The 22,308-nt window shown below is 45.1% G+C and overlaps 4 protein-coding genes across 5 annotated transcripts; 1 reads left to right on the forward strand and 3 right to left on the reverse strand.

Moving 5' to 3' along the window:
- Positions 1 to 308: 308 nt before the first annotated feature.
- LOC139384440 (cleavage and polyadenylation specificity factor subunit 5-like) lies at positions 309 to 4,545 on the reverse strand. Its single transcript, XM_071129207.1, has 7 exons — positions 4,267 to 4,545; positions 2,162 to 2,362; positions 1,977 to 2,040; positions 1,246 to 1,335; positions 1,069 to 1,144; positions 870 to 984; positions 309 to 761 (listed from the first exon to the last, which is right to left on the reverse strand). Exons 1-7 carry the CDS (start codon positions 4,389 to 4,391, stop codon positions 740 to 742), a joined length of 693 nt encoding a protein of 230 aa, XP_070985308.1. The 5' UTR covers positions 4,392 to 4,545; the 3' UTR covers positions 309 to 739.
- Positions 4,546 to 5,766: 1,221 nt separating this feature from the next.
- LOC139384564 (leukotriene B4 receptor 1-like) lies at positions 5,767 to 6,643 on the forward strand. Its single transcript, XM_071129400.1, has one exon. It carries the CDS (start codon positions 5,768 to 5,770, stop codon positions 6,641 to 6,643), a length of 876 nt encoding a protein of 291 aa, XP_070985501.1. The 5' UTR covers position 5,767.
- A 113-nt stretch (positions 6,644 to 6,756) lies between these two features.
- On the reverse strand, positions 6,757 to 13,710 carry LOC139384663 (uncharacterized). 2 transcript variants are annotated; one of them, XM_071129487.1, is made up of 14 exons: positions 13,639 to 13,710; positions 12,923 to 13,040; positions 12,107 to 12,231; positions 11,826 to 11,916; positions 11,622 to 11,701; positions 11,309 to 11,353; positions 10,814 to 10,860; positions 10,545 to 10,720; positions 10,384 to 10,462; positions 10,111 to 10,287; positions 9,882 to 9,995; positions 9,192 to 9,739; positions 8,997 to 9,073; positions 6,757 to 7,168 (listed from the first exon to the last, which is right to left on the reverse strand). In XM_071129487.1, the coding sequence occupies exons 2-14, from the start codon at positions 13,019 to 13,021 to the stop codon at positions 7,063 to 7,065; spliced, it is 1,764 nt and encodes a 587-aa protein (XP_070985588.1). In that variant the 5' UTR covers positions 13,022 to 13,040; positions 13,639 to 13,710; the 3' UTR covers positions 6,757 to 7,062. The 2 variants fall into 2 exon arrangements, with proteins under 2 accessions (XP_070985588.1, XP_070985587.1); XM_071129486.1 differs by having other exon boundaries at positions 10,111 to 10,290.
- A 727-nt stretch (positions 13,711 to 14,437) lies between these two features.
- LOC139384565 (capping protein, Arp2/3 and myosin-I linker protein 2-like) lies at positions 14,438 to 22,004 on the reverse strand. Its single transcript, XM_071129401.1, has 8 exons — positions 21,870 to 22,004; positions 18,426 to 18,529; positions 17,678 to 18,143; positions 17,404 to 17,505; positions 17,288 to 17,324; positions 17,117 to 17,188; positions 16,954 to 17,001; positions 14,438 to 14,946 (listed from the first exon to the last, which is right to left on the reverse strand). The coding sequence occupies exons 1-8, from the start codon at positions 21,966 to 21,968 to the stop codon at positions 14,567 to 14,569; spliced, it is 1,308 nt and encodes a 435-aa protein (XP_070985502.1). The 5' UTR covers positions 21,969 to 22,004; the 3' UTR covers positions 14,438 to 14,566.
- Positions 22,005 to 22,308: the final 304 nt, after the last annotated feature.

The raw sequence follows: 22,308 nt of genomic DNA on the forward strand, positions 1-22,308 counted from the left end.
CAGAGTAACGCCGAGGTCCTTCAGTTTTATTTGAGAGGACAGCGCAACCATTGATATTCATTGTCAGATCCGACAGCAGATCTCTTTGTTTCTGGGGACCTAGAACTAGCATCTCTTTTGTCAAAGAGTTAAAAAGTAAAGCATTTGCAGCCATCTACTTCATTTTGCAGCCACCTACTTCCTTATGTCAATATAGCAGTGAAAGTTGACATTGATTCCAAATGGCATCAAAGAGATTATATATGCTATAGTGAAAACAATACATCAAAGCCAAGAGGTCATCAACACACTTGTTATAAGAGACCAAGTCTAAATGAAAAGACTCATTTATTTATTTTAAAGAAAATGAAATAGCATGACAGTAAAACAGGTTAAAACACAACAGGAAACTCAATGCTGTTGTTTCTTTAATCAAACAAATGTATTCTGCTGCAAGAGCATAAAATCTGATTCTTGAGACACAGGGTTGCAGTTTAATCATGTAAGAAATGACTGATTTTTTTCAGATCCAAACAAAAATTCTGACAGTGTATTTTCTTCCATCATTGTAAACAGCACATTTTACAGTCCCTTCTCTTGAGGTGGTGGGTTTTTTGTTCAGCCTTACCGGGAAGCCAGAGGGTGAGTAGCCTTATTTGGATTTCCCCACATTGTTTTACTTCACCTCCATGTCTTCATTTCACCCATAATTGGCTGCACTCACAGAGACAGCTAGCCACTGTGCCCATTCTCGTACCATTTAGTTGTAGATAAAGTTGAACCTACAGGAAATAAATATGAATATACAGCATACCTGAGCTCACACACCCATTCTAACACACACACAAAAGTGCTTAATACACAATATACAACACACACACACACACTACCTGCTTAGTAGTTGCGGTAGGCTGGATATGATTGGCCCATAGCCGGGGGCGTTGTCATAAAGCTCAAACAGAGGGGCTGCCACCAGTTTGTAGTTCTTTGGGACTGCAAACAGAGCTGAGAGACACAGACGCAAATATCACTCAAGATTATGTGTGTAGAGTATGTAGAACATATTTTGACTAGCTAAGGGGAACTTACCTTTTTCCTGCAGTTGAACCAGGAAGAGCTTTTTATGCTCCTTGGGTTTAGTGATGTGGGCTGGAATGTAGGGATACTGCAGCAGAACAGACAAACACAAATATTTACTGTAGGCTCAATATCTCCTCCTCGATACATTTCAGTGTAAACTATACTGTGTTTTGGGGATGTGCTCACCTGTGGGGGTTCAAAGTTGGGGCGCCACCAGTTTCCGATGGAGTCATCGATCACCCAATCCTGCTTCACCCCGTCCTGCCGGCCCAGGATCTGACAAAGACACAGTAAAGACAATCACTATGGCATCACGGCTTCCTGCAGGATCTTAGAGAATGTTACCCCACTGGTAGATGCAAACTACTTTAGCGTTTTGTTAAGAGCCCCTGACACTTTCTCTAAATATTAACACGCAGTACTGTTTTGGAAGCATAAAGAATACATCTTTCATATCAGCGAAAAATTAAAAAATATATATATTTTCAAACTGTAAATTACTACACACCTTTATAGGGTTAGGTTTGTGTTCCCACAAGACCATATCTCCATGTTACAGCTCTTGTTTACGGCAGACATAGGCTGCCACCTGTGCTAATTAGCTACCTGTGTGTGAGCTAACTGGGGAGGAAGTGTTGTTCATCAACTGGAGGCACACAATGTGTGCAAACCTGCTACAATAAGGTATTTTTTAAAAGATTCTTTCTCAAAACAATGATTATTGATGTTTCTAAACGTTAAAACACAGCATTGGAATTGGAGTTTAAACGGAGCCAAACGTAGGGGAATGGAATGGCTGAAAACCCTACATACAGAGAAGAAGAGTTTGAGAGCTAAGTGAACGCTAGGATGGATGTCATCTGAGGTTGTGATACCAACTCTGGCCGGCCTCCTTTGAGAGTGCATGTGTATCGTACCTCTGTCATCAGGCGTTTCAGCCCATCCACCTCATCCTCCCCCGGACACAGCTCTCCACCTGGCCTGAAAGAGACATACAGACAACCCTATAAGAGAACCATACAAACACGCATGCACACTTTAAAAACAAACAGACTGTTGGTGTAACTCCTGCAGGCTGTGCTTGGTTGGTGGTAGTGCTTACAGTTTGAAGAAGGTGGTTCCCAGCTGCAACAGCAGTACATGGGGCAACCTGTGTTCATGGACAATAAGCACTCCCTCCACTGCCCTCCGCATGCCCAGCTTGTCAAACTCCTCCCTCATCCTCTGGAACCGTGCTGCCACTGAACTGTCCTTTTCATACAGAGGCTCCTTGGTCCCAAATGTGTAGTTGGTGAGAGGGTATCTGAAACACAATGTCATGAATACCATTTTTAAGGGTGCACATCCCATAGCATGCCTCTAATAACATGCACTCTGGTTTACTTATTGCCCCCTTCCCGTGGGTGCCCCAGGGCGAGACATCTCACTGGCAAATGTTATCTGGGCGGGACAGGTGGAGTGAAAGGGAGGGGACAATAAGTAGACCAAAGCTAGCTCAAGACAGAAGAATTAGCCAACAGAACAAGCCAGATATTTCACCTGATGTAAATGTGAAGCATCTGGTTGGCATTTCCACTCACTACCAAATATGGTGATGAGAGGAAGCCCAGTGGCTGGCAGTGGGAGAAGATGGAGCAAGATGGATTTTGGCAGACATTCTGCAAATTTTCTCATTGATTAAACATTTTATCTTAATACATTTGATCTTGATCTTAATAATATTTTCTGTTTTCAAAACTAGAATCTGTAACAGAGTGGACAGCATTTTGTAGATTTAACCCTTTTGCAAAGTTTCTAAAGGTGGTGTTGTTTAGGAGTGCACGAGTGAATTGAGCTATTGCACACACGCACTTCAGAGTAGGCGTTCCCTAACGGAAATATGCAAATACATGCTACAACGTGCCAATAGGATCTCACTAGCGGGTGTTGAGCGGTAGTGTTCTGTCCTCTCAAGACCCGTGGTCTGGAGTAGGATTAGATAGGGTTAAATAGTGGAATGGGGTGGAGTTTTTATTATTATAGGGCAAATAGTAGGAGGGGCAATTTTCCACTACTGTATCAAGAATTTAATGTAGGTAGGCCGTGAATGGTCTCACAGCAGTGCAATAGGTGGTGGTGTATGCACCTAAAAGTTGGATGCAATCTGACAATCAAATCCTAAAGAAGAAGAAAGATCTCGCTAGCTTGTACTTGTTTCACATTTTACAAACATAATAGATTAATTCATATGAATACAAATTTGTTTTCACATCAATACAAGGGTTCATCGTTAGGCTAATTAACATAATTAACATATTTAATATTGTCAATGGAAGTTGTTGTATGCCAACGTGTTTTTTGGAGTCCAGCCTTCTTTTTAATTCCGTTTTGATTTGTTATAATATAATTCTGCTCACGATGCTTAATTTACTACCACTGTAAATGACACAGATGAACTATCTTGGGTTAGTTATTTAAGCAATAAGGCCTGGGGGGGGGGGGGGGGTATGGCTGTTCTTTCGTACGACGGAACATGGAGTGCCTGGACACAACCCGTAGCCGTGGTATATTGACCATATATCACAAAACCATATATCGCCTTATTGCTATTATAAACTGGTTACCAACGTAATTAGAGTAGTAAAAATAAATGTTGTCATACCCGTGGTACAGTCTGATATACCATGCCTGTCAGCCAATCAGCATTCAGGACCTGAGCTACCCAGTTTATAAAAATATTTATTTATTTTTTATAGAGGCATGAGCTCACGGGGGGGACGCATGCTCACGCGAGAGATGAAACGCCCATTTACACAGACAAGATCGTTTGTTAAGGTTCCTATTTAGCCACCATCTTCGGCTAGGATTAAACTTTTCATGGAATCCAATGGGCTGCTATAGTATTAGCCTAGCATACTGACGAAAAAACTAGCAGTCATTAAAAAATATTCTCGATTTGTTGGAATAACTGGGATTGAGGTCAATTTTCCGAGCCATATCTCTCGCCAACTCTGTGCTAACCTGATCGTGTCATAGCCGTGTTCCGACTAATGTAACCAACGTCTAACTTTAATCGGATTTTGGCTACTGCAAAGCTTGCAATCCATTAATTTTACCATACAATTGAATGAGACTGGTATTTTAGGAGTCTTTGCATAACCACGATACATACACACATAATCTGAAGTTAGAAACCAATCCTCGTCCCCCCTTCATCCTGTTACTCACAAATTAATGGTTCTCTCCAGGCTGAGTGGTTTTGCAGGCGCGCTCATGTATTTGTTCCCGCCGAACTGACTGACCCCGCGCGGCCAGCCGGCGGATGAGCGATTCGGAGCAGGCACACTCGACATTGCTCCAATACCACTAAACAAAATCTAACTCCAAAATCCTCTGGTAGAAATGCAATGCAAAACATGTATTATAACAATAACAAAGAAAAATGGAAGGACGTAACCATGCGCAAATTGTCTTCTCCCTTTCTCCTTTTCCTGTTCCGTGTTTGATGCAGTAGGTATACTTCGGCAGTACCACCACCTATCGTGCTGGAGTGTAATAACCAGTAATAAAGTAGCTCCTGTAGATGAAAATCTTAAGAGACTAAATTCTGAGGTGGTCGAACTCTATCCAATTGCTTTGCCCTTGTCCAACATAACCCAAAGGTTGTGTTAAATGTAAAAACTATAACCCTGCATGGATAAGGTCATGATGGTTCATCAATAAAAGCACTTTCCTCCATCAAATCTAATTGTATTGATCAAATTCACATATTTAGCAGATGTTATTTGCGGGTGGTTATGTTCCTAGCTCCAACAGTGCAGTAGTATGTAACAGTTCACAACAATACACACTAATCTAAAAGTAAAATAATGAAATTAAGAAATATATGAATATTACATTGAGCAATGTCGGAGTGGCACTGACAAAAAATATATATATATATATATTTAACGAGGCAAATACAGTAGAATATAATACAGTATATAAATATGAGATGAGTAAAGCAGTATGTAAACATTATTAAAGTGGCCAGCCCGGTTACATAACCCAGCCTCTAAGGTGTAGGGTTACATAACCGGGTGAAAGTCGGCTAATGATGGCTGTTTAACAGTCTGATGGCCTTGAGATAGAAGCTGTTCTTCAGTTTCTCAGTCCTAGCTTTGATGCACCTGTATTGACTCGCTTTCTGGATGATAGTGGCGGGAACAGGCCGTGGCTTGGGTGGTTGATGTTCTTGATGATCTTTTTGGCCTTCCTTTGACATCTGGTGCTGTAGGTGTCCTGGAAGGCATGTAGTTTGCCCTCGGTGATGCGTTGGACAGACCGCACCACCCTCTGAAGAGCCCTGCGGTTGCGGGCGGTGCAGTTGCCATACCAGGCGGTGACAAAAGTTTGTGAGGGTGTTATGGGCCTCTGTTGAGGTTTTCCTGTAACTCTCATGGGTCAAGAGGCTATACATGAGTGTATCATGTTGGTAGACTGTTACCTTCACATAACACAGAGCTGTACACACGTTGTATATTCAAAACAGGCCCAGCCCAGAGTCACACACAGGTACTCTTTGTTCACAGCATATCATCACTACCACCAGTAGTTAAGCCAATCTGGGGAACGACTCAGAGCTTAGTGTGTCTCAGTCAGCCCAGCCAGACAGAGGTAGTGAGACATCCCTGTTGAGTTTCTAACCAGCATTCTCTGTGGATTTTAATAGTCTGGACAGTTCAGCCCCATGCAGCAGCCAGAGTCCTATCCGTACTGGCACATGACCCGCGTGATGCCCAGCGTGATCATGGGCTTCTGTTGCATGGTGGGAATTCCTGGGAATGTGGTGGTTCTGATTGTCGTGGGGCGGAAATTTGAGAGTGGGAACTTCAACATGCGTCTGATGCTGAACCTGGCACTGTGTGACCTGATGGTCTTGCTGTGCCTGCCTCTAGTGATTAACAACCTTCTGAGGGACTGGTATTTGGGCTCCGCCGCCTGCAAGCTGCTCTTCTTTCTGATTTATTGCAGCCTGAATGGTAGTGTGCTAACCATCACCCTGCTGAGCGTACAGCGCTACGTCCAGGTGCTGTACCCCCACAGCTGGGCGCGGCTGGGCCGTATGGGGGAAGAGGCAATCCTCCTGTCCCTGTGGGGGCTGGCAGGGTTCATTGCCTCTCCTGCCTTCTCTGTCCTTGACGTCAAGACAGACGACAACCGACAATCCTGCAGCTCGCACTATCAGAACCACAGACAAGAAATGGCCATCCTACTTGTCCAAACGCTGCTGGGGTTTGTAGTTCCCTGCTGCATCCTGGTGACGTCCTACTTCTACCTCCACAAGAGGGTGAGCCAGGCGGCCCTGTTCAGGCAGCGGAGGCTGACCAAGCTGGTCACCTGCATTGTTGTGTCCTTCTTCTGCTTCTGGACTCCGCTGCACCTGTTCAACCTGCTGGCCCTGGTGAACTTGGCCGTGCAGAATAAGGTTGTGGAGAATGTGTGTGACTCAGCTTGGAATATCCTCATGGGTTTAACCATCATCAACAGCTGCCTCAACCCTTTCCTCTATGCCTTCGCCTCTTCAGGAATCCCCAGGGCAAGCCCCCACCCCACCAGCACATGACACTGGCTTCCATTGAGTAGATATAATTGTTTAAAGCACTATGTACAAGCATTATGTACCTGTGACTATTTTTGTCGTGCTTATATTTTGCAAAAATTATTCTAGAGGACATCTGATATGATTTGTATTTTATTATAGCAGCCAGTGAATGTTTGCATAAGGAAATAAGTGCATGTGTGTTATTCAAATGTCAAATTAAGGAAAGAACATCTGTGTAACTGACAATGAAATTATCTTGCTGTTGATAAATTCACATTTGCCTGCTTCACAATAGAGTTGACAATTCAATTACTAATGTATATGTATCAATATTCAGAATGTTACATAAACATAACAATAGAGATTCATAAAATACAAAGCTGCCTCTGTACACTATGGATTCAACACAATGGGAAGATGGGGGTGATGACCTCAGGTTGTCAACTGGGGTGAGTCTGGGGTCGCAGCTGTGTATCCTTGACAACCTCCGTCTGCATGGAAGGGACCAGGTACCGTACAGCCCAGTGCAACATGCCATCAGGAATCCTACAGGATACGTACGGACGGACAGACACACACACACAGTTACACATTGTACACACATACAGTGCCTTCAGAAAGTATTTAGACCCCTTGACTTTCCACATTTTGGTAGGTTACAGCCTTATTCTAAAATTGATTCAATTGTTTTTTCCCCCTCATCATTCTACACACAATATCCCATAATGACAAAGCAAAAACAGGATTTTAGAAATATACATTTACATAAGTATTCAGACCCATTACTCAGTACTTTGTTAAAGAACCTTTAGCAGCGATTACAGCCTTGAGTCTTCTTGGGTATGGCGCTACAAGCTTGGCACACCTCTATTTGGGGAGTTTCTCCCATTCTTCTCTGCATATCCTAAAGCTCTGTCAGGTTCGATGGGGAGCGTTGCTGCACAGCTATTTTCAGGTCTCTCCAGAGATGTTCAATCTGGTTCAAGTCCAGGCTCTGGTTGGGCCACTCAAGGACATTCAGAGACTTGTCCCAAAGCCACTGTCTTGGCTGTGTGCTTAGGGTCGTTGTCCTGTTGGAAGGGGAACCTTCTACCCAGTCTGAGGTCCTGAGCGGTCTGGAGCAGGTTTTCATCAAGGATCTTGCTGTCCTTTGCTCCGTTCATCTTTCCCTCGATCCTGACTAGTCTCCCAGTCCTTGTAGCTGAAAAACATTCCCACAGCATGATGCTGCCACCACCATGCTTCACCGTAGGGATGGTGCCAGGTTTCCTCCAGAAGTGACACTTGGCATTCAGGACAAAGAGGTCAATCTTGGTTTCACCAGACCAAATAATCTTGTTTCTCATGGTCTTAGTCTTTAGGTGCTTCTTGGAAAACTCCAAGCGGGCTGTCATGTGCCTTTTACTGAGGAGTGGCTTTCGTCTGGCCACTCTACCATAAAGGCCTGATTGGTGGTGTTGTAGAGATAGTTGTCCTTCTGGAAGGTTCTCCCATCTCCACAGAGGAACTCTAGCGCTCAGTCAGAGTGACCATCGGGTTCTTGGTCACCTCCCTGACCAAGGCCCTTATCCCCCGATTGCTCAGTTTGGCCAGGCCGCCAGCTCTAGGAAGTCTTGGTGGTTCCAAACTGCTTCCATTTAAGAATGATGGAGGCCACTGTGTTCTTGGGGACTTTCAATGCTGCAGAAATGTTTTGGTACCCTTCCCCAGATCTGTGCCTCTACACAATCCTGTCTCTGAGCTCTAAATCAAATCACATTTTTTTTGTTACATGCTCCGAATACAACAGGTGTAGACTTTACCGTGAAATGCTTACTTACAAGCCCTTAACCAACAACGCAGTTCAAGAAATAGAGTTTAGAAAATATTTACAAAAGAAAATAAAAAAGTAACAAGAAAATTACATAACAATAACAAGGCTATATACAGGGGGTACTGAGTCAATGTGGACAATCTACTGACAATTCCTTTGACTTCATGGCTTGGTTTTTCATCTGACATGCACTGTCAACTGTGGGACCTTATAGACAGGTGTGTGCCTTTCCAAATCATGTCCAGTCAATTGAATTTACCACAGGTAGACTTAACGTCTCAAGGATGATCAATGGAAACAGGGTGCACCTGAGCTCAATTTCGAGTCTCAAAGCAAATGGTCTGAATACTTGCATATTTCTGTTTTTTTATACATTTGCAAAAATTTCTAAAAACCTGTTTTCACATTGTCATTATGGGGTACTATGTGTAGATTGCTGAGGATTTAATTTTTAAAAAAATCCATTTTAGAATAAGGCTGAAAGTAACAAAATGTGGAAAAAGCCAAGGGGTCTGAATACTTTCCGAAGGCACGGTACACACGCACACACGGTTTACTCACTTTAAATGGCTTAAATCCTTCGAAATGCGGCCACACAGCTGATAAGAATATGAGAACAAAGTGCCATCACTGTGAACCTGAGAGAGCAAGACAGATAATTTACTTCACACCAATCTAACAAAATGGGCAGGTTCAAAATTCCACTAAATGGTCAATATAAATCCTATTTCTTGGTTTAAAACTGGTCGCCCTTACATTGGAGGGCCTCTGGGGGGCTATTGCTGCAACTGTGTTCTGATTGCAGCTGCTTCCCTCCCCAATCCTGGGAATATCCTGAGTGTCAAACATCCAGGAGGGCGGGCTGCGTTTCTTCTGCATATCTTCCTCCTCCAAGGTGATATCATTATCCTCGGGGGTCTGCACGGAACTCTTCCTCTTAGCCTTACTACACCACCTCTTCACAACATCCTCCTCTTCCTCCACCTGATCCTGCTGCTCTGTGATTGTAAGTTGATGTGCTGTGTTTGAGCTACCGTGGTGGAGCTTCATGCCAGAGTGTTGGTTCTTTGTAGATAGACTCACAGAGGAGGAGGAGCCACTGGAGGGGAGTAGGCTGTGGGAGGGGCCTGGTTTTTGATAAGGAGGAAGGGAGCGCTCGCCTGACCTTTGGGTGGCCCCAGGGGTCAGGGATGGCAACTGGGTGCTGGTTGCCAGGGGAAATGTTGCAAGAGTGACTGGTTGTGGAGTGGAGTCAAGCAGAGACTGGCTCTTCTGGAGGGGGAGGGGCTCCGAGGTGATGGATTCTGTCAGGGAACCAATGAGAGACAGAAGTCATAATATCTGTAGTACGGCACAAAGATAAATGTGCATGGTGTGGTGTGTGTGTGTGTGTGTGTGTGTGTATAGAGGTTGAATGATTAAAAAGTTAAAAGGAAAGGAGCACACCATCAGATGCAGAGGAGGTCCTGAGCAGCTCTGCTGCTGGAGCAAACATGTCCCATGGGCTCGCCACTGCTCCTCCGGTCATCCCTGACACCACCTCGCATTCCATACTCTCCTCTGGAGAGAGGGAGAGAAAAATAGAGATATTTGTACACACACTGGGCTCTATTGTGGTAGCAGCATACTTCAGCTAGCAGTAACTGATAACAAATACTTAATCTACAGCACGGACCAGTTAACAAACATAAGTCACGAGAAAGTGTGGGCTCATGGGCAGGATGTCTTCTCTCCAGAGGCACTGGCCTGTCAGTCTGCCTGCTGTCAGCAGCAACGATTGGTTGATCTGTCTCTGGTGGGTCTGTCGGTCTGTCTTCAGATGGAGGGACCAGTCCACTCTGCGTTTCACTGTCTTCTAAATAAAACACAACGGTCAGTTCAGAAAGACAGAACAGGTATAGATGATTTTCAGGAGTGAGAGAGATGGTGAGACACCCTTAAATGTTACCTGAGGGTGCGTGCAGTTTCTGACTCAGATTGTCTGGGATGTGTAGGTGAGACACAGGGACATTGAAAGTATCCTCCCTCTAGGAAAAAACAACAATCTTCTTGTAAAGTTGCAGATTTCCTACTGTTTTCTTACATTTAATAGGTTGGTCACACACACACCTTATATCTGAACCTTTCAATAGCCCATCTGGTGCCAGTGTGTGTGAGGGCGTTGGAGGTTGAGGCCTGTGGGGAGGGGAGGTTTGTGGGCGTCCTCAGGAGTTCCATCACATCCTTCAACAGAGACTGGCGCCGGTCATGCTGCCACTCCCCCAGCAGCTCTGACAGACTGAACTCTAGGAGACAGGAAACACAGTCATATACACAGGTGTGGCAAACAATAAGGATACAAATCATCAATGTAGTGCAGAGTGTATAGAGTTCCGTACCAGACTGGATGTTCTGAGTATGGACAGAATCCTGAGCAAGCAGGGATCTGGGGATAAAAGAAAACACATTATCAACAAATACAATATACAACGTAATGTACACATGTATTATACGCAACAACAAAAAAATTAGCAAACACAGACACTTGTCTCTACCTTCTTGCCCTTTGTGCTGTTGTCTGTTCCCAATAATGTTTGTATCCTGTTTTGTTCTGCTACCATGTTGTGCTGCTTCCATGTTTTGTTGCTACCATGCTGTGTTGTCATGTGTTGCTGCCAAGCTATGTTGTTGTCTTAGGTCTCTCTTTATGTAATGTTTTGTTGTCTCTCGTCGTGATGTGTTTTGTCCTATATTTTTTTTACATTTATTTTTAATCCCAGACCCATCCCCGCAGGAGGCCTTTTGGTAGGCCGTCATTGTAAATAAGAATTTGTTCTTAACTGACTTACCTAGTTAATTAAAATAAATAATAAATACACACACCCCATGCTCACCTCCATGTTGTACAGATCCTTTGTCTGACTGAGTTGAGCGATGTGCTGAAACAAAAGCCAGTTGGAGAGTCACTACATTTAATGTGTGTAGAACAGGAGGATCGTGAGGAGAGAACGGCTCATAATAATGGCTGAAACGGAGCAAATGGAATGGCATCAAAGACCTGGAAACCATGTGTTTGATGCATTTGTTACCATTTCACTCAATCCACTCCAGTCAATAGAATGAGCCTGTTCTCCCCAATTAAGGTGCTACCAACCTCCTGTGGTGTGTATGTGTCTGGATTTAGAGGCCAGGATGTGCGTCTCTTACCAGCAAGGGGTGTTGTCTTTAGCATCCCCAGCTGATGTGGTGGTCAGCTCACCAACCGATAAGTAAAACTGGCTCTTTGTCTGAGGAGATGAGGACACATTTAGAGTAAAATAAAATATGAGTGGTAAAGACTAAAGAACATGAACTGTCTCTCTAAGACCAAAGGACTACTAGTACCAGTATCATAGTATCATTCACACGCACCTGTTCAGAGTCCATGTTGAACTTCAGTGTGTATAAAAACACACACACTGTGCAATTCATGAGACTGGATAAGTACTCACGGTCCTCCTGCCTGCCAGAGGATACAGATAGATGGAAAATAATATTATCTTAATATGTTTTGTCTCGTCTTGTTTCTCCTTATGTTGGCTGTTAGATTTGTACTGGGCTTAACAAGATATGGTTTATAGATGGGTTTTAGACATACATGTCATTTAATACGATCTTATAGGCCCCTTGGCTTGTCCTAAATGTTAACTCACTCCTGAAGAGTCTGCCAGGAGTCCTGGGTCAGTATGGCGGGGATGTGCACCACTCCATCAGAGAGGAACAGCAACGTTGTCAAACCCTTAGTCTCCTGGGCCTGGGACTCTGACATCTGGCCAACCTACAGAGAGAGACAGAAAGGTGTGTGCAGCCTCCCGAGTGGCGCAGTGGTCTAAGGCACTGCATCGCAGTGCTAGCTGTGCCACTAGAGATTCTGGGTTCGAGTCCAGGCTCTGTCGCAGCCAGCTGCGACCGGGAGGCGCATGGGGCGGCGCACAATTGGTCCAGCATCATCTGGGTTAGGGAGGGTTTGGCCGGCAGGGATATCCTTGTCTCATCTCGCACTAGCGACTGCTGTGGCGGGCCAGGTGCAGTGCACACGGTCGCCAGGTGTACGGTGTTTCCTCCAACACATTGGTGCGGCTGGCTTCCGGGTTGGATGGGCATTGTGTCAAGAAGCAGTGTGGCTTGGTTGGGTTGTGTTTCAGAGGACTCATGGCTCTCGACCTTCGCCTCTCCCGAGTCTGTACGGGAGTTGCAGCGATGAGACAAGACTGTAACTACAATTGGATACCATGAAATTGGGGAGAAAAAAAGGGTAAAAAAATACACACAAAAAAAGGTGTGTAAAATAAGTGCCCTCTTGCACACACACACACACACACACACACACACACACACACACACACACACACAAACACACACACACAAACACACACACACACACACACACACACACACACACACACACACACCTTCTAAACTTGGAACACAGGCCTTGCATGAAGTGTATGTACTAGATGCCTCATTACCCCCACAACATGCGCTTTCAGAGTGTTGTTCTTCTCCTCCTCTGGCTCTGTGCCATAACTCAGGATGACCTGCTCTATCCAGGGCTCCAACTTAATCATGGCCACACACCCTAAAACACTGGAGACAGGCATGTACAGAATAAGTTGAGAGTTGCTAGTCTCTTATACTATTTTCAGTATAATAGCTAGTTAGTTACCTGTTACACTAACTGGTGTGGTGACTATAATATCCATACACAATTGTGGATGTATTAGCTAGCTAAACATTGCAGTGAAAAGGCTCTCGTGGTACTAACTTTTCCACACATAACTAGTTTACAAACTAAACTGAGATAAATTAGAACTAGGCCTAGCTAATATAATAGATCATATCCATATCGAGCTTTGTTGTGAACTGTACGGCGAGGTCTTCCTCCTACTCGTGTGAGCGCAAACTTAGCTGCCTACACCTAACGTTAGCTAGCTACTGTAAGACCCCCCTTGGTCAGTGGTTTATAACCTTTTTCAGTTACTGTACCACCAACTGAATTTTTCTCTGCCCGGAGTAACCCTGAAGTATTTGACCAGTAGGCCTATGGTCTCATGAGTCTACTCACGTACCCCCTGTGGATAGGCCATGTACCCCCCCGGTTGGGAACCACTGCCCTAGGTCGTCATGTCGTTCAGATTTATACTATTACATTTGGGATCAGAGGCAAATAGATATTGCAACTCACCTGATAGTAAGACAACCACTTTTGAGCCTGGTTAAATGTAGCGGTTCCACTGAGTGTTACTTTATTTACGTTCCGTTGGTGAACCGTTCCACAGCAATTGGTTCCCACTGCAGTCCCCTATCATGGGAAACACTGTTCACGCCATTTCGATACCGAAATGTGTCCTGTCCCACTGCACACGCGTACGTGCGCTCGCACACACACACACGTTATATTCCTTTCCTTGTCCATTCATGACCCCTTTTCTAAAATGTCTGTATTAAAGTACTTATGGAGAACACCTGTACAGTCCCTTCATCTACCATTAAAAAAGAAAGGAGATGAAGGAATTATGCCTATAGGAGTACCCGGAGCAACATCTCCTTGTGTAATTGCTCCCCTTCTTCTGCCCTTGACAATTTGTCCTTGGAGACAGGTGATGGCCAGATGTGTGTTCTGCTACCACATATAACCTCCATCAATCCAATAATTTCTGTCCCTCAAGGTGTGTCACCGAGGGCATATGGGAATAGGGCAAGGATTCACTCTGGTACTACCATGAAAAAACACTTCTATCTCAGACCTTCTCTCCTTTCACCACCCTTTGTCATACATTTCTGGTTTAGGCTTAGTTATAGACATTCCAAAGAGATTTGGAGCCAGGAACTAACAGATGGACTGAAGCATGATAAAGACATCATGACATTATGAATATTCATTTTAATAATCATAAGTAACTATATGTCTCATATCCATCTATTGTAAACATATTTCACCACAGTTAATGTATTACATAATCATACAATACGTGCAATGCAAATGTAAACATGGTCGAGAAAAAAAGGACACGTTGCTGGGTCAGTTCATTTGTGTAACACAGAGGGGGTCTCAGTTCTTTGGTCTGATGTTCCACCCTCTGCGGTTTGCTGCTGTGATGTGGTCCCGGTACTCAGTCCCATGGACTCTCCCCCGTTTCTTTTACTGTGGCCTCCCCTGCCTCTATCACAGTAGTTGGTCCCTTGTTTGACTTGCTCTCTACCACCTCCTTAGTATTGAACTCTTTTTCATCTGACCCATTAGTCCCTCCTTCCCTCTTTTTACACAGCTCTCTACCCTCATTTGATTTGGTCCCTTCTACTCCCTGCCTCATGATCCCATCCACCTTCTGCAGACCCTCTTCCTTCTCCTCTTTTATGGTTTTGTCTATGTAGTTCGCCAGTGATTTCTGTTCTTTTTCTTTCCCTGTGGCCCTCCTGACATCTTCTTCCTTGCCACGTTTCTCCTTCGCTGTCTCCTTGTTCCTCTCTACCCTCTCGGCATTCAGGTCATCTGTAGGAGAGGTAAGGGAAGGACAAACTATGTTATTTTCAACAGGTTACTTCCAAATTTCAAGCAATATTATTATTATTGAACACACACACTTACTTGTACCCTTAGTCATGGACAGCAGTCCCATTGCAGGTTTAGGGCTAATTCTCTCCTCAGGTGATGGCTGAATAGTATTAGTTGGTGTTTGGCTAGTAGAGTTAGTGGGGGTTGGACTGGAAGAGTTAGTGGAGCTATGAGTAGAAGAGTTAGTGGAACTATGAGTAACATAATTAGTGGGGATTGAGATAGTGGTTTGTGTAGTAGAGTTAGTAGGTTTAGTGGTGTTGGTTTGATTTGAAGGGTTAGTGGGGGTGCTGGTAGTAGAGTTAGTGGGGCTGAGGGGACTGATGAGGACAGAAGAGTTAGTGGCAGTGGTGATATTAGGGCTTGTAGAGATAGTGGTGATATTAGAAGGGCTTGTAGAGATAGTGGTGATATTAGAAGGGTTTGTAGAGATAGTGGTGACGGGGCTAGAGTTAATGGGGGTGGGGGTAGTGGTCAGGCTAGTAGAGTTAGTTGGGATGGGACTAGTAGTGGTAGTAGTGGTGTGAGTAGAAGACAATGTGGGGGAGGAAGTAATGGTGGAGTTAGTTGAGTGAGTGGCAGTGGGGATAGAAGTGACAGTGGGGGAGTGATTATTAGAGAGAATGGGAATCGGACTGCTAGGGATAGTAGCAGTGTGAGCAGCACAGTTAGTGGAAGTGGAGCTGGTAGAGGAAGTAGGAATAGGACTAGTAGAGTTAGTGGGGCTTAAGGTAGAAGTGAAGTTGACAGAGTTAGTTGCGCTGGTATTGTTAGTTCCAGTTTGGGTAGTGTTGGAGTCAGTAGAGTTTATGGAGGTAAGGGTGGAAGCACCATTCATAGATTTAAGGGTAGAGGTTGTTATAGTAGCAGCAGGATATGAAGGTGGGGTAACTGAATTAGTAATTAGGGTAGTGGGGGTGGGACACAGAGAGGTAGTGGGGGTGGGAGTAGAAGTGTTGTTGGCAGCAGAAGCAATTATGGAGATGGAAGTATTTAGTGTTGGAGTTGTCAAGTCAGTAGAAGTTGAGGCAGTAGTATCAGTAAGGGTGGGGGTAGAAGCATTAGTGGTGGGGGTTGTTGATGTATGGGTATCAGTATTAGTGTTAACAGGTGTTGGGGCAGTAATGCTTGTAATGGTGATGGTGGCTAGATTAGGGATGGAAGACGCAGAGGTGGTTGGGGTGGTGGAGTCAGTGGAGGTAGGGGGAATTGGGGTGTGGGTAATAGTGGGGATAGAGCCAGAGTTCATGTCAGTAGGTGGGGTGGAAGTTGTAATATTCATAGTGCCAGATGTAGTTGTGATGGAGGTAATGGTAGTGGTTGTGGCAGGGTTATTACTGGGGATGAAGGTGGTGGTGTTAGGGGTAGGGGCTGTAGTATTGATAGGGACGGGTGCAGAGGTCGTAGAGGGGATGATGTCATTGGGGATTGAATTAGAGGAAGTAGCGGTGGTAGAAACGGGGATGGAAGAGTTAGTGGGATCTGGGACAGGGGAGGGAATGATGGTGTCAGTGAGAATAGAAGAGTTAGTGGGATCTGGGACAGGGGAGGGAATGATGGTGTCAGTGAGAATAGAAGAGTTAGTGGGATCTGGGACAGGGGAGGGAATGATGGTGTCAGTGGGAATAGAAGAGTTAGTGGGATCTGGGACAGGGGAGGGAATGATGGTGTCAGTGGGAATAGAAGAGTTAGTGGGATCTGGGACAGGGGAGGGAAGGATGGTGTCAGTGGGAATAGAAGAGTTAGTGGGATCTGGGACAGTGATGGGAATAGGGGTGTCAGTGGGGATAGATTTAGAACTGGTAGAGGTGGGGTCTGTGGGGAAACACACTTCTACTTCCTGTATTTGAGCTAGATCATTCTCAGGGGTGAGATGACCGGAGACAGTGGGAGGTGGGGTTGGGCCTCGCTTAATTATTGGCTTAGGAGGCAGAGCAGGTTTACCAGCTGACTCATGTGCGGACACACTCTGTCGGACCGGACGTCTCGTATCTAAATAGAAAGAAGATGAGCATAAGATACACAAAATTGTATTCAATAGTGTGTGTGTTTGTCTGTGTGTGTGTGTATGTGTGTGCGTTTGTGTTTGTCTGTGTGAGTGTGTTACCTGATGAGGTGGACATGGTTCTGGGCTTCATAAATGTGGGTGGGGGATCAGGTTTATTATCGATGATAGTGCCTGAAACCGAGACAGAAAATGAAGGAACACACACATCAAACACCATACACAGACTCACACATACACTGTAGCAACTGTTATATGAGTAAAGGGACTTACCCTCTGATTCAGCTTTTTTCATCTCTCTCTCCTGACTCTGTAGAACGGAATAAGAATTTGTATTTTTTCCTTAGACACACAACCACATACACACTCAGATTAATACACATACACACCTGTGTCTCTCCTGGCTGAGCTTTGGACACACCAATACGTTGTAGCATGAGCTGCAGGCGCTGCTCAAAGCCATGATGGCCGTCAGATGAGTGTTTCTGAAACTAACCAGAACCAAGGAGAAGCAGTCAGTGCCGATAAGAACCAATCAAAACTAAAGAATGCTCAAAATAAAACCAAAAACAATCCTTTCATAGGCGGTGTAGAATTATTTACCAAATTGCTTTACCCATCAAATTGTTTCAAGGGTCGGTTTGAATACATTCGAATGCCTACCTTCCCTTGTGCAGTGTTCTTGGTGTTCCCAGCGTTGGCTGCAGATCCAGAGAGTAGAATTAGAGACTGTGACTTCCCCTCTCTTAGCGCACGACGGGGTGGAGCCTCACCCCTCAGTGGAGTGGGACCATCAGAAGAAGGGGTTTCTGCTTCCACTGGATCTCCTGTCACAACGTTGTCATCCACACTCTCCTTCTCTTTCACTTTTTCATTCTCCTTCGCTTTATCTTTTTCAGCTCTGGCGGCCTCCCTGAGAGGCCGGATTAGGTCGGCAATGGAGGTCTTCTTGGCCTTCCCCTCTTGGCTTCCCTCTGATTTCACAGCCCTCCGCTTTTTAAGGGTGAAGAACTCGCCCAGCTTCCTCCTTAGGGTTCTGGAAGGGGCGGGGCAAGGGGCGGCGCTAGTAGGTGCTACTTCCACTTCCTGTTCAGTAATGGAAGGTTCCCCAGCCTCATTCTGTGTTTTCCTGGAGGAAGAGTCAGAGTAGCACAGGATCAGCGTGTGTGTTAGTCAATCATAGGGCCCTGAGTTTTTCCTGGCCATGTGGCCTGACCTGGACAAGCTGCATGCAGGTAATCTGGTCAGGAAATGTTGTATATTATATTTCTTGAATGTACTTATTGTAGGTTGTTATGAACGTCTCATAAATTACTCAAATTTAAAGAGGTTTACTATGAGCTGGTTAAGATGTGTTGGGTATGAGATAGTGAAGTCAGATTATCTAGGATGAGTTTGGTCCGATACTCACAGGGTGTCGACAGGAAGGACTCGCTTAGTAAAGAACTCCTCAACTCCCTCATCAACTCGCCCCATGTGATCAGGGACTCCATTTTCATTGTCAACCACCGATTCCTGTGTCACACGCATGCACAGAGAAAGAGATGATAAGTGTTACGATATCTGTGATTATTAGGTGTTTGTGTGTGAGAATGTGTGTGAGCGCTGTTAGACTACCCGAAAAATAGAAATGAAAGAGTTTCCAATTGGTGGAAAGAGTGCTATGTTGGATATCAGGAGGTTACTGAGAGCAGTTTCCTTCATATAGCACATAGTAATTATTACATAAATTGTCACCTCTTGGGCTCAGACTTCCCTGACACACAGAATATACACAGACACATCAACAACACCTCATACATACAGTGGGGCAAAAAAGTATTTAGTCAGCCACCAATTGTGCAAGTTCTCCCACTTAAAAAGATGAGAGAGGCCTGTAATTTTCATCATAGGTACACTTCAACTATGACAGACAAAATGAGAAAAAAAATCCAGAAAATCACATTGTAGGATTTTTAATGAATTTATTTGCAAATTATGGTGGAAAATAAGTATTTGGTCACCTACAAACAAGCAAGATTTCTGGCTCTCACAGACCTGCAACTTCTTCTTTAAGAGGCTCCTCTGTCCTCCACTCGTTACCTATATTAATGGCACCTGTTTGAACTTGTTATCAGTATAAAATACACCTGTCCACAACCTCAAACAGTCACTCTCCAAACTCCACTATGGCCAAGACACAAGAGCTGTCAAAGGACACCAGAAACAAAATTGTAGACCTGCACCAGGCTGGGAAGACTGAATCTGCAATAGGTAAGCAGCTTGGTTTGAAGATATCAACTGTGGGAGCAATTATTAGGAAATGGAAGACATACAAGACCACTGATAATCTCCCTCAATCTGGGGCTCCACGCAACATCTCACCCCGTGGGGTCAAAATGATCACAAGAACGGTGAGCTTGCTTTCTCTGCCTGGCCGGTTCCCCTCTCTCCACTGGGATTCTCTGCCTCTAACCCTATTTCAGGGGCTGAGTCACTGGCTTACTAGGGCCCTTTCATACCATCCCTAGGAGGGGTGCGTCACTTGAGTGGGTTGAGTCACTGACGTGGTCTTCCTGTCTGGGTTGGCGCCCCCCTTGGGTTGTGCCGTGGCGGAGATCTTTGTGGGATATACTCGGCCTTGTCTCAGGATGGTAAGTTGGTGGTTGAAGTATCCCTCTAGTGGTGTGGGGGCTGTGCTTTGGCAAAGTGGGTGGGGTTATATCCTTCCTGTTTGGCCCTGTCCGGGGGTGTCATCGGATGGGGCCACAGTGTCTCCTGATCCCTCCTGTCTCAGCTTCCAGTATTTATGCTGCAGTAGTTTATGTGTCGGGGGGCTAGGGTCAGTTTGTTATATCTGGAGTACTTCTCCTGTCCTATCCGGTGTCCTGTGTGAATTTAGGTATGCTCTCTTTAATTCTCTCTTTCTCTCTCTCGGAGGACCTGAGCCCTAGGACCATGCCTCAGGACTACCTGACATGATGACTCCTTGCTGTCCCCAGTCCACCTGGCTGTGCTGCTGCTCCAGTTTCAACTGTTCTGCCTGTGATTATTACTATTTGACCATGCTGGTCATTTATGAACATTTGAACATCTTGGCCATGTTCTGTTATAATCTCCACCCGGCACAGCCAGAAGAGGACTGGCCACCCCACATAGCCTGGTTCCTCTCTAGGTTTCTTCCTAGGTTTTGGCCTTTCTAGGGAGTTTTTCCTAGCCACCGTGCTTCTACACCTGCATTGCTTGCTGTTTGGGGTTTTAGGCTGGATTTCTGTACAGCACTTTGAGATATCAGCTGATGTACGAAGGGCTATATAAATAAAATTAATTTGAGCTAAAATCCCAGAACCACACGGGGAGACCTAGTGAATGACCTGCAGAGAGCTGGGACCAAAGTAAAAAAGCCTACCATCAGTAACACACTACGCCGCCAGGGACTCAAATCCTGCAGTGCCAGACGTGTCCCCCTGCTTAAGCCAGTACATGTCCAGGCCCGTCTGAAGTTTGCTAGAGAACATTTGGATGATCCAGAAGAAGATTGGGAGAATGTCATATGTTCAGATGAATTCAAAATAGAACTTTGTGGTAAAAACTCAACCCGTCGTGTTTGGAGGACAAAGAATGCTGAGTTGCATCCAAAGAACACCATACCTACTGTGAAGCATGGGGGTGGAAACATCATGCTTTGGGGCTGTTTTTCTGCAAAGGGACCAGGACGACTGATCCGTGTAAAGGAAAGAATGAATGGGGCCATGTATCGTGAGATTTTGAGTGAAAACCTCCTTCCATCAGCAAGGGCATTGAAGATGAAACGTCGCTGGGTCTTTCAGCATGACAATGATCCCAAACACACCGCCCGGGCAACGAAGGAGTGGCTTCGTAAGAAGCATTTCAAGGTCCTGGAGTGGCCTAGCCAGTCTCCAGATCTCAACCCCATAGAAAATCTTTGGAGGGAGTTGAAAGTCCGTGTTGCCCAGCAACAGCCCCAAAACATCACTGCTCTAGAGGAGATCTGCATGGAGGAATGGGACAAAATACCAGCAACAGTGTGTGAAAACCTTGTGAAGACTTACAGAAAACGTTTGACCTCTGTCATTGCCAACAAAGGGTATATAACAAAGTATTGAGAAACTTTTGTTATTGACCAAATACTTATTTTCCACCATAATTTGCAAATAAATTCATTAAAAATCCTACAATGTGATTTTCTGGATTTTTTTTCTCATTTTGTCTGTCATAGTTGAAGTGTACCTATGATGAAAATTACAGGCCTCTCTCATCTTTTTAAGTGGGAGAACTTGCACAATTGGTGGCTGACTAAATACATTTTTGCCCCACTGTATATCCCCTAGATCTACATTATCACACTGCCATTGGTATGTACAATTACCAATAACTGACTCAGAAAACCAGTAAGACCCTATGATGTCATGTCCTGTGGCACTAAGCCTGCCCATGTGATTAGGTTTGGTTTAGTTCATCCAACAAAAGCAGCATTACATGTGTTAACTCTGATCGTGACTGATACAGTACCAATGGCAGGCATACAATGGATAGGGTGATGATGGCTAAGGTAGAGAAAATTCACACCTACCAAGAAAAAGCCCGCCAGCTTCAGACGAAGCATTATATAGCCCTAGAAATTAGCCACATATAATAACAATCCTATACACCAATGCAATCCCCCCCAAACACACACTACTGGTGTTGAATATGCAAGCAGCTGGTTGCTGTTGCGATCCAAGTACCTTGAATCAAGCAGGCACCAGGCATGTTCCCTCCCTTCCCCTGCCTCTTCCCACTGTACCCTATCACATCTCCCCCTCCTTTCCATTATGCCTAAACACAGCACCCCCTTTTCTCCATCTCTCTGTACCTGTGGTCTGCTGGGGCGGAGGTGTTGGTTTTGTCGGTGTGGTCTAGGTCTACTGCGGGTGTAGTGCCTCAGCGCCGGCCCGCCCAATGGAAGCTCCATAAGGGGAGACACAGCACTTAGTTGCCGTGGTGCTCTGTTGCTGTGGCTGTTGCCGAGGCACCGTTGCTAAGAGCACCAGCAGCAGTATTCACTGCCTCCACCAAGGTAGGAGGGGCCAAGCTGAGCTAGACTGACAGATTTGACAACAAGGGGCCTCGCCTTTCTCCTCCCCCCCTCCCTCAGAAAGACTGAAAGAATGAGAAGACGGAGAGAGAATGGAGAAATTTAGAGCTTGTGCTAGAGGGAGAGCAGTGCAGGTGCACAAGGCAGTCTAGTATATATTCATTTATAATATAAATTAAGGTTCTTCATGGAACTGACCAAAATGCAGGAAGGGAAC

The sequence above is a fragment of the Oncorhynchus clarkii genome, chromosome 26, assembly GCF_045791955.1.
Source record: "Oncorhynchus clarkii lewisi isolate Uvic-CL-2024 chromosome 26, UVic_Ocla_1.0, whole genome shotgun sequence".
In the NCBI taxonomy this organism is placed as follows: Eukaryota; Metazoa; Chordata; class Actinopteri; order Salmoniformes; family Salmonidae; genus Oncorhynchus; species Oncorhynchus clarkii.

What these genes read in the sequence shown, in the direction of transcription:
- LOC139384565 (XM_071129401.1), bottom strand. Translation starts at nt 21,968, where the DNA reads ATGGAGCTTCCATTGGGCGGGCCGGCGCTGAGGCACTACACCCGCAGT. An exon ending in GTCCTTCCTGTCGACACCCT is followed by an intron (nt 18,144 to 18,425) that starts GTGAGTATCGGA and finishes CTCTTCCTCCAG; the next exon opens with GAAAACACAGAATGAGGCTG. An exon ending in AGAACACTGCACAAGGGAAG is followed by an intron (nt 17,506 to 17,677) that starts GTAGGCATTCGA and finishes GGTTCTGGTTAG; the next exon opens with TTTCAGAAACACTCATCTGA.
- LOC139384663 (XM_071129486.1), bottom strand. Translation starts at nt 13,021, where the DNA reads ATGATTAAGTTGGAGCCCTGGATAGAGCAGGTCATCCTGAGTTATGGC. An exon ending in AGGATCTGTACAACATGGAG is followed by an intron (nt 10,861 to 11,308) that starts GTGAGCATGGGG and finishes TTTTATCCCCAG; the next exon opens with ATCCCTGCTTGCTCAGGATT. An exon ending in AAGGATTTAAGCCATTTAAA is followed by an intron (nt 7,169 to 8,996) that starts GTGAGTAAACCG and finishes CGTATCCTGTAG; the next exon opens with GATTCCTGATGGCATGTTGC.
- LOC139384564 (XM_071129400.1), top strand. Translation starts at nt 5,768, where the DNA reads ATGCAGCAGCCAGAGTCCTATCCGTACTGGCACATGACCCGCGTGATG.
- LOC139384440 (XM_071129207.1), bottom strand. Translation starts at nt 4,391, where the DNA reads ATGTCGAGTGTGCCTGCTCCGAATCGCTCATCCGCCGGCTGGCCGCGC. An exon ending in CTGGAGAGAACCATTAATTT is followed by an intron (nt 2,363 to 4,266) that starts GTGAGTAACAGG and finishes ATTGTGTTTCAG; the next exon opens with ATACCCTCTCACCAACTACA. An exon ending in TGAAACGCCTGATGACAGAG is followed by an intron (nt 1,336 to 1,976) that starts GTACGATACACA and finishes TGTCTTTGTCAG; the next exon opens with ATCCTGGGCCGGCAGGACGG.